This window comes from Drosophila virilis, chromosome 2 (genome assembly GCF_030788295.1).
Source record: "Drosophila virilis strain 15010-1051.87 chromosome 2, Dvir_AGI_RSII-ME, whole genome shotgun sequence".
NCBI classification, from domain to species: Eukaryota; Metazoa; Arthropoda; class Insecta; order Diptera; family Drosophilidae; genus Drosophila; species Drosophila virilis.
The window spans coordinates 6,907,521-6,924,428 of NC_091544.1; the positions used below are offsets into that span (position 1 = coordinate 6,907,521).

The window sequence follows — 16,908 nt, forward strand, 5'->3', positions numbered from 1 at the left end:
CTTGTGTTAATCATGTATTTGGTTGTAATTTTTATTATTATATTTTATTGAACTCATAGTTACAATTGTGTACTTAAGCGATATGCAAACCAAAGCGCGTCTGACGCACGCATCATTGTGTTCATATTGCCATTTTTCACCACTGACGGCACCACATCTGGATATTTGTCAACACTGCAGAAACCGGGACAACCAAGTAAATCAGCTGTAAAAATGTATTGGCAAACCGGGCTTATCAAATCCTTATTAGATCCTATTAATTTAATTATAACAACAGACGAAGCTGTTGTTATAGCCGATAAATACCCAAAGGCACGCCATCACTACCTCGTGCTGCCCAAGGAGGATATTGCTAGTATTTTTCAGGTAATAGACAGACATGCACAAATTTATTTTGAAGCACATTTTGATTCTCAATTTTTAGTTAAGCAAGAAACATTTGCCATTGCTGGAGGAGCTGCATCTGCTAGCCCGCAATATCATTGAAATACGCGGCGAAAGTTATGAGCGTTTTCAAATTGGTTTCCATGCACAGCCGAGCATGCAACGTTTGCATTTGCACGTCATTTCAAAGGATTTTGTCTCAAGTTGCTTAAAGACAAAAAAACACTGGAATAGCTTCAACACGTCTCTATTTATACCATACGAAAGTACGTTGACGAAATACCAAAAATAACTATAAACAAGAGTGTTTATTTTTACTGTAATTGCAGCACTCCATGCACAAATAAGCAACGAAGGCCACATACAACGTTTACCCAAAGATAGAGTCGACGAGCTGCTTGCGAAGCCCTTAACGTGCAATCAGTGTGCGTTTGTTGCCAAAAACATGCCATCGCTCAAGGAGCACTTACAGGAGCACTGAAGCCTGTTAACAAATAGATGGCAATAACAGATCGTGTCCACACGTACGCAATCATTTTTTATGTGTGTGTGTGTGTGTGTGTGTCGTGTGTGAATACCAGCTGTGGGGTTTTTTCAACACTGTTGTTCAGTATTTTGAATCATTTTAGGTGCCGATTCCAATTGTTTCATTACTTTTAAATACTAATTTCTGCCATTGTACACATAATGTGCATAAATGTGTGTAAGCTTGCATACACCATTTTTTAGTTTTCGGTGAATTCCTAAAATTAGTTATACCAAATGAGGAAAAGAGAGGAAGCGGCTAGAGACAACTTGACGTACCAAATGCAACAGGGCAAGGCACAACTAATAGAAACTGATCTAGCGACGGTGATGAAGGATGCTTATCCAAAGGCGCAATATCATTTTCTGGTTGTTCCCAAGGAAGATATATCGAATGTTTGTGCTGTAAGTCTGTGAATATATTAATCTGTTTCTATGATAATATTTTTAGCGCTATTTAGCTGACACGGGAGCACTTGCCGCTCCTGGATCATATGATGGAACTGGCCACTCAGATAATTGAACAGCAAAAATACGTGCCCTCCAGCTACTTTCTGGTTGGATTCAAAATCGACCCATTCAGGAACCGAATCGCTATGCATGTCATATCAAATGATTTCTACTCGGAGTCTATGCGTCGCATACAGCATTGGAACAGCTTCAACACTGACGTCTTCATCACTTACCAGGCTGTTTACGCCCTGCTCCGTGTACAGGGTTCCATTGAGCCAATGTCTCCTGAAAGGGCTAAGGCATTACGCAAAACTATGCCATTGCGCTGCAACCAATGCGATTTTGAAAGCCAGAGTCTAGTGGCATTGAAAACCCACTTGTTTGAGCATTGGAAGAAGCGAGAAGTTGAACTGAAAATAAAACAGCAAGTGGACAACATAACTCGCATGCTAGACGAAGCAAAATTGGAAGTGAACCCCAAGCAAGAGCCAGTTGATGCTCCTCCTCAAGCCATCAACAAGTCAACGTCGCAGATAAATAAGGACAGTCGAAGTCCTGGACTGCAGCCAAGTTATTCAAAAGGCGCTACAAGCTCGAAACCAGAAACGAAAATACAAAATTGGCGCCAAAACATGGGACAGCAACCGGCTCCAAATTCAAATAATCATCAGAATGCACATTATAAAAAGGGCGGCGGTGGCCCGTACCACACGCAACAGGATTACATCAACTTCATTCCAGGCCAGAATGCTAATTCCAAATGTCAGCCGCCCGAATTTAGACAATTCAATCAACAGACTGCAAACGGGCCACGGCCCAACTACAACCCGCGTATGAATTTTCAGAATTCCGGATTTAAGAGGCATCCCAATGGGCAGGATCCTCGGTTTAATATAAATAGACCAAATTTTTCCAAGGTTAATTCCAACAATATTGTACCACATAATGGGCAGACTCGACCCCGATTCAATATTGAACAAGGTAGTTCTGGCCGTGGGTATCCTGCAGCTCGACATAACCAGACACAAAACAACTTTGGATCTGGACCAAGTAATCATCCATCTAGCGTCATGCAAGTCCGACCCAGTTTCAATCCAAAACCTCAACATAACCAAGCCCAAAGCACGGACAAATCTAAACCAATGGGCCTTGAATATGCAACAAAATCCAGCAATGTTGAATAAGCATAACGCAAAATCCGAATCTCAGCAAAGTATGGATCCGAAACAACAATCTGTTAATGTTTGCAACGCTCTTTCTGAAGATCAAGGCAATGAGCGCAAAGGCAAAGGAAACCCATTTAAGAAAAAATTTGTTAAGAAACAAAACGAAAATCCAGTGATATTACAAAATTTCTGGATATTCGCTCTCATCTATTATATTACATATGCGTATATGTATACATAATATTTTCCTATAAAAATAACACTATATTACCGATTTTGATAATGTCTATCAAAATGGATATATTACGTTTTTTTTTGTTGGCAAGATTTTCCTTTTATAACTTTTTGAAAATGTTGAATTATCTTTTGTTTAATTTAAAATTATCAATCTCATTAATACAAGAAACAAAGATTTAAATAAAATGTTGAAATGTTACATTTACTTCTTAAAATATGATTTTGTACTCGATTTACACAATAATTACTTTTCTACTTAGAACAAAGACCACGCAACTCAATAAAAATGAAATGCTATTAAACTTATAACAAATATATGTACTTGCATTAAGTTGCGGTACGCTAATGAGTACATACATACATTTATGTTGATAAAATAGGGTCCACTAAAAGATACCCTAGAAAGAGCGCTTAACTGGCGTTGTTAACATTCAAGGTTTGTTTTATTTATACATATCTTTACTTTGCCAAAAGTTGTTAGATAACAGTAACAACATATCAGATAATTATTAAGCCAAAGGTATATACTGCCTGTTAATTAAAAAAATATATATATATGTATACATATATATACATGCATACAAGCACGTACGCCGCTTGCTGCGGCTGTCAAGTCCAGTGTTGTCAATGCACCTATTTAATTTCGGTATCTCTTGGAGAGACTGACGGACATGGCAAGATCAACGTGTCTGGCAATGCCGATAAAGAATATATGCATGTATATACTGTATGGGATTGGCATGTTATATACATTTGCACCAAAATTATACGTCTTTACCCATTGTGAATGAGTTCAGGGCATACATAGAAAATGATAAGCATGGAAACTGTAAAGCCACGTCAGTTAATTTTACTGAAGTGCTTATAGTATAAATATATATATGCATATGTTTGGGTATAGTGACGTCAGCTGGATTCACATTTCACCAAATCGCAATTGCATTTGTGACGCAGTAAAACCGAACCAATTGGAATCTTGTTGGTTTTGTTACTTGTTCGCACAGTTTCACAACACTGTTTAGTCGCATTCACAAACAGTTGAGTGTGCCAATTCTAAGTTTTCAGTTCCATAGCTCGATTTGTTGCTGTTTTTTTATAATACATTTTGGTTGCGATGCAGGAGGACGCGAATTTAGTGGAATTTCAACGTGGCGAACTCACCCGAAAAATGGAAGCTGGGAAGGACGTTGTTATTCAGACCGATCGGGCCGCGGTGCTGCGTAATGTGGATTGCCCAAAAGCGGAATATCATTTTGTTATTTTTCCCAGAGAGGACATTAAAAATGTCACAGCGGTAAGTGAATGTAGGTGAGATGCCTGTTGTACATTATATAAGCATTCAATCTGCAGCTAAAACGGGAGCATCTGCCCCTTCTGGACCACATGATGGATCTAGCTAACGAAATCATTGAGCAGCAGCCTTTGCCCTCTAATAATTTTCGGGTTGGCTTCAAGATTGACGCGTTCATGAATCGCTTAAATATGCACATTATTTCGGATGACTTCTATTCCAGCTTTATGCGTCGCATTCAGCACTGGAACACTTTTAACACAGACTTGTTTATAACTTTTCAAGCTGTATACGCACTTCTGCGCGTCAACGGATCTGTTGAACCTATGCCCGCCGATAAGGCGGAAGAATTGCGTATGGCCACGCCCATTCATTGCAACCAGTGCAGTTTTATTACAGATAATTTTAACAAATTCAAGATTCATTTGTATGACCATTGGAGAAAACGACAAAGTGAGCATCTAAACAAAATGGGCGTGGCACAATTGTCACAATCAATTGGACAAATGCATTTGAATGCCAACAGCAACATTTGTGGATATGCACCACCATTTAATGGAACAGCTTATGCTATGGGTGGATGGACTGATTTCTTGATAAGAAACTTTCGAGGACCAGTTGGACCTCAACAGCGACTAAATATGAATTTCCAAAGACCATATCAAATGAATAACAATGCACCGTCATCATCTCAGGCAAACAGCAAAAACTTTGATCAGATGCATTTCAATGCCCCGAATCCAGGATTGCACAACAACCGACTTGACTGCTGGCAGCAAGTTAAATCTAAACAAACTGCCAATGATGTGCAGCAGACGAAGGCGAATCTGCCTGTCAACACAGCTAGTAAGTCGAATGGTAATGCTACCTCAAACATATGTCCCAACAAAAATGCCGGATATATTCAACATCGTGTTCCGGATCATTCACAACGTAATCCAATCGATGCTAAGCCGTTTATCAAAAAGAAATGGCATAACAAGCCGAAGAAAAATAACCAATACCCGCCAGACTCCAAGACAATCAATGGTAAGGACAATGCGCCTGACGAGGCCTAACTTGATTTAAATGATTCTTTAATATATATTTGACTGCTGTTCAGAGCGTTCTTAATCTTATACACATGCATATTCAATATTTCAAATATAAACTATATATTCATGCAAGAGTAAACCTAATTTTATGTAAATTTCTGCGCGATAAAGCTATTTTTCGCTTTATTTTGCATAGTCTCCAATTTAGTGCCAATCATTTTTTGATACTCATAGGCAGATAGACTAGACTAGACTAGATCAACACGGGACAGCTATATAAATATTTTATAGTGGTCAATGAAGAACCTAATATGGACAAAAGTGTTATAGTATTATTTAAAAAGTTGAAAGTCCGATATAAAAATCATATTACATAGTTAATATGCCTGTAAATATTCTTAATTGCCGTAATATTAGTGATTCTCTATGAATGTTGTTAAAATGGTAATGAAACAGACAGAAGAAAGTATCTCCGAGCTCATATCGTATATATATTCTTGGTCTGCATCAATAGTCGAATCGATCTAGCCGTTACTATCTGTCTGTCCGTATGTGTGAACGCGTCGATCTTTGAGCGAAACTCTTTCAAACACAATATTAACAAGACATCAGATTCTTGTCTATAAATTTATATTTTGGTTCTTATATAAATTACATACATACATACATAAATATACCTATCAAATGCTAAATGGCAACTAATGTATCTGAGGACATACATTAACTATGTGTGTATACCATTAAAATTTGTTTCAGTTGCTACTATAAATTTTCGATATCAAAAGCGTATTAGTTGTCTTGACTATAGATTCGCATCTGCCTCTGCATAGGGATCGGGGACTGGATAGACTGCATAAAGAAATATGGTTGGATTATACCGTACCTAATCAGCAGGGTAAAAACTAAATACAGAAGGTAGATGCCCATGGAGAATATGCCAACAGAACGGCGAGAATTATAATTTAATACCGCTGTCCACAGCAGCGTTGACAAGAGCCCGAGAAGCAACAAGACGAACGCATTCTCACCATACTTGCCATGCATGTTCTCAATTGTGGCAGAACCTCCGGTTAATATCCTGGATGCTAGCACAGCACCCGTGCCCAGGAGTACACTAAAGAATGGACTGCCAATGGTTGCAGCATACGCCATTTTTTCATAACCAAGCAGTGCCATTGACGTATTGGTCACCAGATCGCCGAGGGCGCTGGCTACGGCATTTACAGTGGCACCCATGAAGTCGGATTCAACTTTTAATATGTGGCCACACACGTCGATTATTAGTGCTATTTCGGAGGCACACTGGAATGTCAGGAACATAGATCCGGTCAGATTCAAGATCGTATACAACCAATGATATGCTGGCGGGGCACCGGTCCTCGAGTGACAAAACACAAATATGGAAATTGGCACCGTTACCGCAAAGGAGTAAAAGCCGTATTTGCAAGTCTCGGGTATGGTGTAATACCAGAGCCTCGATTTTTCTCTAAATATTAATGCATTGCCCATTGTTATTGTGATCGCCGGATTAATGATAATTTGCAGACAATTGAGCAGCTTATTCCAGCCATTCAATTCCTTCTCATAATCCACCAAGGGTATATATAACGCACATATTATTACAATTGGAGCCCTGGTTATATAAAAGGTACGCATAAGCATGTTGGCTTTGCGCCAATCAGCTAAATCGACGGGCCGGAGTGCGTAGAAGAAGTCTCTCACAAGATGCCGGTTTCTTCTCTGGAATACATTATATACAATTCTGCGATTGGCCCTCATGTCAATCTTGGCACGTCGGCCAGGACGCTTAGTCATGTAGGTGAAACTTGGACCGTCTGTCATTGGACCTTGCTCACGCTTTAGAATATCCACGCGTTGATCGACTATAATCACGTTGTATTTCTTTTCAAGGGATTTGCGCTGCTGTTTTACATCTTGTGTGTCTTCTATACTGTCCAGAGCGTCTATTTGGACTCTCAGTGCTGACAAAAGGTTATGCGAGTGAGCTAAATACAGAAAGAACTCGTTAAGTGCGCTACTCACATCTAGTGGAAACATGCATGAGATACAGGTCAAGCACGTTGACCACCAAATAAACGATGTAGACTAGCACTAATATGCAGCACTCTCTAATCGAAACCATCCCATCACTGGATATCATATATTCCAAAAGCGTCACGCCTAATATCAAGAAAAGTAAGTCTCGGACGATGCTATATGAGCTCATTTTGAACGGACACAGATAGCAGATCAATCCTCCCACAAACATGACCACAAACAATGCCGTCGAGAGGCAATTGCCAAATACAGGTACATTATCCTTATGAGACGTCAAATTAGAAAATAGTTCTGGACTTGTGTTGCCAAAAGCCAATAACGTCACGCCAGCCAGATGCTCGTTCATGTGGAGCATTCGCGAAACGACCTTCAATGCTGGACTGTAGTAATAATGGACCGCATAGCCGAGGCAGAGCACCAGCTCGAGACATACAAAGAAGAATATGGCCACGAAGACAAGCTCCTGAAATTGGTTTTTACATTTGAAATCACAGGCAAATAAATGCATGTATGGTACGAAGTTCGTTCCATGTATGCAATTATTGGCCCTTTTTACAAATTCACATCTTTCTTCATACGGAAAATTCAGCACAACAAAACAATTGACATTTGACCAAAACACATCGAATTCTTTGTCCAAGGCGGTTCGTGTTTTGTTTACTTCCATGCTGCTGCAATTTAATTCTACTTATTCTACCTAAACAAATTTTCTACTAATTCTATTTGACTTAAAAATCATATACAAAAGACAGACAACTCAATTTGTATCTAAGAGTGTTGTTGCCGTTAAATGTTTTCGCTGTTATTTCAAAATTAAGCACATTTTAAGACTAGTTTCAACCAATGATAAAAAGAGTATGCGCCAAAATGATTTTTATACCCTGAACCCAAAAAAAATGTAAGATTATATTTTATTTGTGCAAGATCCAAATGTATGTAGCAGGCAGAAGGAAGCATCTCCGACTCCATAAAGTATATATATTCTTGATCAGCACCAATAGTCGATTCGATCTAGCCATGTCCGTATGTCCGTTTGTCCGTCTGTCTGTCTGTCCGTCTGTCCGTCTATCTGTCTGCCTGTCTGTCCGTCTGTCCGTATGTATGAACGCAAGGATCTGGACTTGAAATTGTAGATGTAGGTGCTCCTAGTGCCCGCGCAGATCGAGTTTGTTTCCGATAATCGATAACTTTCTCTGTTTTTAAGCAATCGATAAAAATCGATATCGATATCCTGTTTTTTGGGCATAATTGGTAAATAATAAGAGCTAGAGTCACCAAACTTGACATATAATAGAATATATATATGCATTTGATGTTGGAAGAAGAGGGTTCAGGGTTTCCATTAGACGGGAGCTCCCGACAAGAACCTCTTCCTTGTTTTTTTTTTTATATTATGCAATTATGTAATGCCTTTGGGCCAATTCAAATCTTAGAAAACGAAAACGGTACGTGTCCGCTCAATTTAAAGTTCACTTGCCAAGCAGTTCAAATCAGGAAAATTATTAGCCCATGGCTAATTAAGCGCACCAAGGGCAACCGAGTCAGCAGCCAGGTGAAGCTCAAACGGGGGTCGGTAAAATATAAATTATAATCCTGATTAGTGGATAAAGTGGGCAAAGTTTTCCGATCGTCCTGCACCCGCGAGAGTTGAGCGTCAACGGTCTCCACTCAGGCAGTTCAAACTGTTTCCTCCTTCGCTCCTTGAGCTCTTTAAAGCATTTGATGCACGTGTGTGTGGAAAGTTCAAAGAGCTACATTAAGTTATTTTAAGCTACTTAAGCTGAGTTTGTGCCAGCGATTAGCCAGAAAGCCAAATAACTGCCATTAGTTAACGCAACTAACGCGAAAAACGCGTGTGTGAACTACTTGACACTGAGGCTAAAACAGCCAGGTATAAATGATTTTAAAGATGAAAGAACAATATTACAGAGCTAACTAGTCGAAAGGCTGCAGACATAAGGAAGGACAGCCGAAATGGGAATGAAAATGGCTTCTTCTGAGAGTGACATAAATAAACACCAATATAATATACCCCATTGTTCCAGTGTATGAAAGTCTTGTTTCACACTAATCAACTAAGTACTCGGGTACAATTAATTTATTTCTTAGTTCAGGGACACTTGACTTAATCCATCAGTTTGCTGGCAATTTGTGTGCCACCTTCATTTATGCAAATATTAAGTTTTTTATATAATAAGCTAATCCACTTGGCGCTGTAATTTAAGCTGCGCATGGAGTTAATTCTTAGCCCTGAATGCCAAACTCCGAGTCAAAAATTACAGCTCTTGCCAAATTGAGAGATATGTGTGCGTTTAACAAAATTCAAGGTAACAACCCTGAGACAAGGCTGTGGCAACTCTAAAGCACGGACTGCTGTTTGTTGTTGCTGCTGTTGTTGTCATTGTAATTTGAACTTGACGCCAACACCTGCAAATGTATTTGTGTGTCACAGTGTCAAGGTGTCCGCAGAAAGCGTTTCAATGTTACTTTGCGAGTACACGTCAGTTTCCGCTCATTTTCGGGGGTGGCTGCCATTGTTAAAGCAGCTCCAAGCTGGTTCCATTTGCCATCTGGCCATCGGCTACGCCATCAAAGCTGCCTCCTGGCGGATTGAGCGCTGTCGAAGCCTTGCCACCTGTTACGAGTCGGCTCAAGCAACAGGATGCCATTCATAATGGACGTTACTTTTGAGCCAAAAAGAGCCAGCTTGCGCTGAGAGCGAGAGCTGCGCCGAGCGCATGCTCCACATAAGCAAAAGTTTCTACCATTTGAACTGAGACACACTTTTAACTGGCAATACGTGGGCTTTCGTTGCTTTCAAGCGATCAATTGCTTCATCGCCTGTTTTCTTTTTCATAAAAATTAATTAAAAACTTTTCAAAATTCATTTGTAAAACTTACTCTTTTAGCCCCACAATTTGTTTACGCGGCGTTTAAAGACAGATACCAAATACCACATTTACTTTTACGAATTCAGCATAAGATTAAAGGACATGAACGTTTTGTTTATTTTCTATTTTATCATTACTCTCGGTAGATCCATATATATGGTATATACAAGTCATATTATTTTCAAATTTTCTCATTTATAAATCATTGTTTTGCATTGTTGAATTGCCTGGCAATCAAAAGTTGATATTTGATTTTATTTGCAATTAATTTTTTTAAAGCAATAATTCCCTTAGCCGTCAGGTCAATAGGTTCATTTAAGATTTACTCGAAACATAGCCTCAATGCATTTCCCATTCCTTTTGTCTGTATGGTGTGTGTGTCTTATTTTTTGCTGTGCAACAATATGTATATCCAAAGTTTTTGAATACTTATGTACCCTTATAAGTAAAAAATGTGTGTTGCTGTCGAGCTTATTTTGTTTTACTCAGCTACAGATATTCTTAAAATAACTTAAGTAAACTTTAATTCCTTCCTTCCTTGACGGTGAAATTAATTATAATTAATTTATATCAAAAAAGGGCAAAAACAGCTTTAAAAAGTGATATTAATGACATTTGGCTTTATTCCCTTACATGGCTTAAAAAAAAAGAGTTCATTGTCAAACTCAAAAAAAGTGTTTCTACCTTTTGAATACAGATATGCTTTTGCTCTGGCAATAGGTGCAGGGTAAAGGTTATGGAATAAGCTTCTTTGCAAGTCCATTTTACCGTAAAAAACTCGAAACAGACGTGATCAAATTTTAAACGAGCTTTAAAAGATTTCCTTAGATTTAAAATAGTTACTGTGATTGGCTAAATAATAACATGCTTTGTGGCGTCGAAGTTGTTTTTTTCCAATACTTGAGAAATATTTTATAGCGACTGAGCCTAAAGTGGAACATCTTCTTCATCAATTGAGCGGTCCGCATATGTGGCCTATGGAAAATGAATTGTTACGCAGATGCATTTTAAAATAAATGTGCCAGACACAGCCCAGGCTCTCGGCGTATGTTGAATATGTTTTTCTCGAACTGCTCAACAAAAACAGAAGCTGAAATAACAACAGTGAAAGTCGTCGAGGCTTAACATGAACTGTGCGATTTAAGCAATTTGCAATTTTCGCACAAGAAAAACATCGGAAACGGCAATGGGCATGACAACGTGCTCCAATGATAATAACTTTTCATAGCGTCCCATTGCCATTAAGCGCCCCGTAGCGCCGGGTGGCGTCATATGCATATGGTACAGGCCCAATTCACACTCTCTGTACGCGATGAAGCTACTTTGGTTTTAATAATTTAATACAGCCATCCATTTTAAGCGAAATCCTTTCGAAATGTACTATAACACTCATTGGCTCCAGAATGCCAGATCCAATGCTTTCGCCTTTCCGCGCCGAACGCTATTTATTTCTGTTCGCCTTGTTTGATTTCCTGTCTACTCTTTTTTTTTTTCTTGTATTTCTTTCTACAGCAATATAGTGAAAATACTTTATATGGTGTCTGTCCTGGTTGGCGGCATTGTTTCTGCAATGCATTGACATTGCGTATACGCAGAGCTGGCATGAAACGGATTTTGAGCCAGTGACATTTTCCTGGAATAAACTGCATAAGCTTTGCCCGGCTTGAGGGGTAAATGTCGCTGCTTATATTTTCATATTGCAAAGGCAAAATATAATGCGCTGTAAGTGGTGAGCATTAAAATGTTGTGATAGAGTAAAAAATGATTCAAAACATGCTTGGAAACAAAGTGCTTTGAATTACAAAGATCTTTAAAAATGATTTTGTTGTTGAAAATAAAACTTTGTCACCAATCGAACAGTCGATAAAAATGCCAATGCGAAGCTTAGTCAGACTGCAGGTTCTATCATTTCAACTTGAAGATTCCTATTTATTGATTTTGTAGGTAATGCAATCTGAACGCTGGGATTCATTGGGTCTTGTTTCGCTAAACTAATTAATTATTGAACGTATAGCAAGCTAACAAACAAGTATAAGTGCATTTTCCTAATCAACAGAAATTGCGAGCTGAGCAAACAATCTACAATATTTATAATTATATACATGTGTACATTGGAGGGTCGAAACACTTATCTCACTTACGCCCAAGTGTCACTCAATTTGTCTCTGTTTACCGAGGGCCAGTGAGGCAAGAAAAGAAATGCCGCAACGCCTACGAGAGGTTGCAGCAAAGAGGAATTTACAAACTGACTAATACGTGGACAAGAAGATATTTATTTAATAATGTACGAAGGCATCTAAATGGCTGCAATGTGACGCCGCAGAAAAGACATGACACGCAGCTTGGCCAGATTCATGGGCACACTGTCCCGCACATTGATGCTGGTCAGATCCTCCACATGCGAGTAACCTGCCGCAGCAAGAAAATTAATTAATGCACTATTTAACCTGGCTAATTGCCAGTTGCTTGCCTGCTATAACCAGCGCCTGGCGGCCACGTTGTTGTCCCAAAGCCCGCCATGGATCCAGCTCCCCATGCGTAAAGACCACCTCACGATAACGCAGGCTCTGGTCAAACGAGAGACCACCAAATTGTGCATTCATCTGTGCAATGCCCAAGGCAAGTGTTGCCGGAGTCTGGCGTGAACCAAATGCATCATGGCACAGCTGCTCAAAGTACCACAAAGGCACTTCACGGCCAAAGGTTGAGCTGGTTGATGTGGTGTTAATGCGGCTGGTTGTGGTGTACCATCCAAATTGGTTGCACGTCTGGTAGAACCAGGCGCGTGCTGCAAGCAAGTTTTGATTTGTTTGCAAGTGAACTGAGCGCAGCGCTTGAAAAATGGAAAAACAATAAGACTTACTGCCCGAGCTGCGGTCGGAATATTCGCTAAACAGCTGCAACATTGACTGGTAGCTAAAGTCCAGACAGTTGTTGTATTCACCCAACCGCTTTCCATCCAAATAGAGTAGCTGTAGAAACTTTTGCAGGGCCTCCTCATCGCTGCAGTGCAGCGACATGAGCGTCTCACACAGCGCTGGAATGTAGGCACTTTAAAGAAGTTTAGTAGTTAAGCAATCGTACTCATCGCCAATGTACAAGGCCCACCTGTAACTCTGTACAACTAGGGCAAAGTAATTGCCAATGCCGCTGAAGAAGGTCATGCGATCCAGCGAATTATTTGCATCATAGCTCGGACAGGCATTCAGACTTGTTAATAATTCAGTTGTCTCATTCGTATTGAATAGCTTCACCAAGTGGTTAAGACCCCTCTCTATTCGTTGTGTACAATTGTTACCATAGCTCAGGTTAAGAGAGTTCTCAACCAATTGCATGTATTCTGGAAAAATATCAAATATTTTAACAATATTGAGATGGGTTTTGTGTTTCTTTTAAGTTAATGTTATATGGCTTAAGTGCAATTCTTAACAAAAACTGATATGTAACAGACTTAAATATTACTATTTATTACAGTCAATTATCTTCTTACCGTAGAAATCCGCCTTGGCCAGCAGCGGAGCACTGGACGCCCAGCTGGCAGTAACAAGTTCTGGATAGAGATGCGTCATCCAAGCTGCCATGCTGCCGGAGTATGAACCACCTACTAGGATGACTTTGGAATGTGTTAGATTGCTGGAGTGTGACTTTTGGTATCGTATGAAATGCGCTAGATCGGCTAGGGCTTGATGCAGGGATAAATGTTTCAGATGCTCTAAGGACAGACTGTCATTTCTGCATAGGAAAGACTAAATGTACGAGGTATTTAATAATATTGTATGCTAAATGACTTACTCGTATGGCCAGCTTTGGCCGTAGTATCGGTGCTCCGTGTAGAACAAAATTCCCGCATTTTCCACGGCCATATCATGGGTTAGACCCGTGCTGAGTAGACCCGGTGTTATGGTCCACTCGCCGCCCAAAAATATATAAATGGGTCCTTGAGGTCTATGATATTTGGCATTTCGAAAATAACGCTATAGGAAAAGAGTCTTGTGATCAAAATTGAATCTTTTGATTAATATTACCATTTGCCAAGTTTTATTATTCAGCCCGTCAAAGTGATCAAGTCTTTGGGTCAGCCAAAGCTCCTCCACTGGAGCAGCATCGTTCTTTGTATAAGGTCCTGAACTGGGCTCCTGCAGCAGTAGCTCCCAATTACGACGGTATGGATTGTGAGCTTCCAGCTTTGCAGAGACCAACGAGCCGAAGCCTAATGTAATTATAGAGACGAGAATGTAATAATTCATGTTGATGTAGACAGCTCTTAGCTGAGGTGTTTGTGTCAGTTTGTTTGGCGTTTTATAGGGCGTGGAGCGTTATAATTATTGCCCCTATAGTAATTGCATATGCATGCTAATTAGTTGACTATCATATTAAATGAATTATGAATTGCCAATTTGTAGTTCAACTAAACACTCAACACTCACTAAGTTGGCAATTGGTTTGGAGCCGAGCAATTCAGAAAGAAAGAACCTTTGTATAATTATAGCTTACAGTTTTTGCAGAAATTTTTTTTGAAAAACATTTTCCCTAGAAAAACTCAGTTTTCTACTGATAAATCCTAAAGATATGGCTCATATTCCAAACAAGAAAATGTGTTTTTTTACAATACCTAACTTTTGACAGAACGTTTCCATGAGAAATGGCGGTCCGATCCGGCTATATAAGGCTTGCAACAGAAATACATAAAGACGGACATGGCTTTATCGAATCGCCTATTTATACTGATCAACAATATATATATCGTAGGGAGTCAGAGACGAAATTCCAACACCTTTTATGGGATTATAAAAAAAAACGGTTCAAACAAAACTTTTATACAAGAAACACTGACGAATAAGTCTTAAACAAATGATGGCTTGCCTAATGAAATATTTCTTTATCTATTACGCACAGCTTAAGCCAATTTTCATAACACGCTTGTCATCATTAATAATAATTTGCTAGAGTGTGTTCTGCGTAAAAACCAAAAACTTGATTATGGGATTTCAAGGGGAAGTTACTTTTAAATGTTAAGACTTTCGACAAGCGTGTCGAAGTGGGCCCAGTAATTCCCCTTTCAAATTTGGTGTCTTTAGCTCTAAAATTGGATAAGATATAGATTCTCTTGATTAACTAGCTGCGGATGAGCGGGCTCAAATAATTGTAGGATTTATCACTCCCAAAATTTCTAGATAAATTAAGTTTGTATGCTCAAAAACATATATACTAGTTGTATATTAATATTTATTTTAAAAGGGCATACTTTACGGCTTATAATTGAAGATTTTATTGTTTTCTGAAAGTATGCCTGTTAAAATCATTCACAGCTAATTGGGAAGTAATCTTTCAAAAATGTATCCGTGAAGCTTGAGTATAAATGTACATTATTATGTAAATGGGACCACATATGCAATTATTTGCATCTTTAAAAATAAGTTTTTACTTCATGTGTGTACGCAGCTTAACATTTTACACATCTATAAGAAAGTTTCCCTTTCATCTGGAAGCAAGTACAAACTCCCAGTTGAACTCTTAAAAATATTGCCATTACAAGTCCGAGGGCCCAAAAGACAAACAAGCCGCGCAAACGTTCTCACTCTATGTCCACCCTCTCTCTCTAACATGCTCTCTTCGGCTCAACCTGGTTCCACTCAGTTTTGAGTGAAACGCCAACGCTTTTCATAGCACACCCTGAATACCCCTCGAGCTTTTTGACTAGAGCGAATCAGCGCTACCCTTGGAGCAGTGGGCGCTCATATAAGGGACCCGGTTGGCAATCTATTGGGCATGGATTCACCTAGTTATGCCAGAGATGTTTGCGTGGGCAGCAAAAAGGGCGGGGCGGGTAGCAGCCGGCGTGCTCTTCTATGAGTAATTTCTTGTTCAATTTCCCTGATACTTTCCACTCAGCGAGTGGCTCTTTGCTGCTGGCTGAAATTATAAGAACACATTGGGTTTTATTACATGAACATGTGTGTGTTTTTTTTTTTCGTTTACCAGGAAATCCACAAAAACAAAAGCTTCACACATACACACATAGACACTCGGCACTAATTAATATTTGTTGCTTTAATTAATAGCATATTTAGTGGATGCGCATGGAAGTATATTGATGACTGGGCCAGGACTAGAATGCTAACGACTAGCGACCTTGAGAGTTGCGTTTCCTCATTTATGGTCTTATGCTAATTGATATGCTGTGCTTATCAGCTTCCTCAATCGCTTTTTCCTGCAGATATCGCCTTGCAGAGGGTCCTTGAATTGTGTTACCCTATTGTATATATGCATGTATATTTGATAACTTGTCAAATTAGATATGTCTGTCAATCTCATGGCAATTGTATCTTTATTTATTTAGTTTTTAGAGGTTGTTCAGATGTAAGCAAGTCGCACCCATAGTCCGATATTTATATTTATAGTCCGATTGTTGGGAAATTATGGTTGAAATGCGGCATCAAAATATGTTTTTATTAAAATTGAGTTCTTTTTTATTTTGAATGAAGCGTGGGACGGATCCAACAAGTTTAATTCAATTAAATAATTGGCTTCTTTTCAATTAAACCTAGCTAAACCAAAGCTCTGATTCTCTTTAATATGATATATTACAGTTGAGCTTAATTAAATGCACAATTATTAATAACCCAAAGGAACAGAAAACTTTGAAGATAAATATATCTAAGTTAAATACCAAAGGTTATTGGGAACGACTTCATTGCAACTAATCGGGAATTAAAGGGTAAATAACCTATCAACACGTGGATTGTGCATTAAATTAGTTTGATTTAATGCGAATTTGTTTGCAGACCGAGAGATGAGGTCATGGACTCTCTTATGCGGGGATTTTGTTGAATCGACGGATGACGGATTAAATATCACTTTCAGAATTT

General features: G+C 39.1%; 4 protein-coding genes across 5 annotated transcripts in view; 2 read left to right on the plus strand and 2 right to left on the minus strand.

The window, feature by feature from the left end:
* The first annotated feature begins 198 nt into the window (after positions 1 to 198).
* On the plus strand, positions 199 to 2,827 carry Aptx (aprataxin). Its single transcript, XM_002054557.4, has 5 exons — positions 199 to 366; positions 425 to 650; positions 714 to 862; positions 1,138 to 1,314; positions 1,371 to 2,827. The coding sequence occupies exons 1-5, from the start codon at positions 214 to 216 to the stop codon at positions 2,544 to 2,546; spliced, it is 1,881 nt and encodes a 626-aa protein (XP_002054593.3). The 5' UTR covers positions 199 to 213; the 3' UTR covers positions 2,547 to 2,827.
* Positions 2,828 to 3,775: 948 nt separating this feature from the next.
* Positions 3,776 to 16,908, plus strand: part of LOC6629518 (IDLSRF-like peptide) — a 63,146-nt gene continuing 50,013 nt past the window's right edge. Inside the window, exons 1-2 of one of the 2 annotated variants that reach the window (XM_070206696.1) lie at positions 3,776 to 4,059; positions 4,116 to 5,085. In XM_070206696.1, the coding sequence (XP_070062797.1) occupies positions 3,880 to 4,059; positions 4,116 to 5,085 (1,150 nt within the window). In that variant the 5' untranslated portion in view covers positions 3,776 to 3,879. Of the gene's footprint in view, positions 4,060 to 4,115; positions 5,238 to 16,908 lie in introns of those variants that run through there. The other variant, XM_002054556.4, reaches the window with a different exon arrangement.
* On the minus strand, positions 5,711 to 7,866 carry LOC6630342 (mitochondrial sodium/calcium exchanger protein). Its single transcript, XM_002054555.4, has 2 exons — positions 7,134 to 7,866; positions 5,711 to 7,072 (listed from the first exon to the last, which is right to left on the minus strand). Exons 1-2 carry the CDS (start codon positions 7,813 to 7,815, stop codon positions 5,880 to 5,882), a joined length of 1,875 nt encoding a protein of 624 aa, XP_002054591.2. The 5' UTR covers positions 7,816 to 7,866; the 3' UTR covers positions 5,711 to 5,879.
* Positions 12,307 to 13,917, minus strand: LOC6629520 (putative serine protease K12H4.7). The gene is made up of 6 exons (XM_002054554.4): positions 13,832 to 13,917; positions 13,530 to 13,771; positions 13,148 to 13,379; positions 12,903 to 13,090; positions 12,510 to 12,827; positions 12,307 to 12,448 (listed from the first exon to the last, which is right to left on the minus strand). The coding sequence occupies exons 1-6, from the start codon at positions 13,900 to 13,902 to the stop codon at positions 12,336 to 12,338; spliced, it is 1,164 nt and encodes a 387-aa protein (XP_002054590.2). The 5' UTR covers positions 13,903 to 13,917; the 3' UTR covers positions 12,307 to 12,335.

What these genes read in the sequence shown, in the direction of transcription:
- Aptx (XM_002054557.4), top strand. Translation starts at nt 214, where the DNA reads ATGTATTGGCAAACCGGGCTTATCAAATCCTTATTAGATCCTATTAAT. An exon ending in AGGAGCACTTACAGGAGCAC is followed by an intron (nt 863 to 1,137) that starts TGAAGCCTGTTA and finishes TCCTAAAATTAG; the next exon opens with TTATACCAAATGAGGAAAAG. An exon ending in ATATATCGAATGTTTGTGCT is followed by an intron (nt 1,315 to 1,370) that starts GTAAGTCTGTGA and finishes AGCGCTATTTAG; the next exon opens with CTGACACGGGAGCACTTGCC.
- LOC6630342 (XM_002054555.4), bottom strand. Translation starts at nt 7,815, where the DNA reads ATGGAAGTAAACAAAACACGAACCGCCTTGGACAAAGAATTCGATGTG. An exon ending in CATGCATGTTTCCACTAGAT is followed by an intron (nt 7,073 to 7,133) that starts GTGAGTAGCGCA and finishes ACCTTTTGTCAG; the next exon opens with CACTGAGAGTCCAAATAGAC.
- LOC6629520 (XM_002054554.4), bottom strand. Translation starts at nt 13,902, where the DNA reads ATGGCCGTGGAAAATGCGGGAATTTTGTTCTACACGGAGCACCGATAC. An exon ending in GGCCAAAGCTGGCCATACGA is followed by an intron (nt 13,772 to 13,831) that starts GTAAGTCATTTA and finishes TTTCCTATGCAG; the next exon opens with AAATGACAGTCTGTCCTTAG. An exon ending in TTCCGACCGCAGCTCGGGCA is followed by an intron (nt 12,828 to 12,902) that starts GTAAGTCTTATT and finishes ACTTGCTTGCAG; the next exon opens with CACGCGCCTGGTTCTACCAG.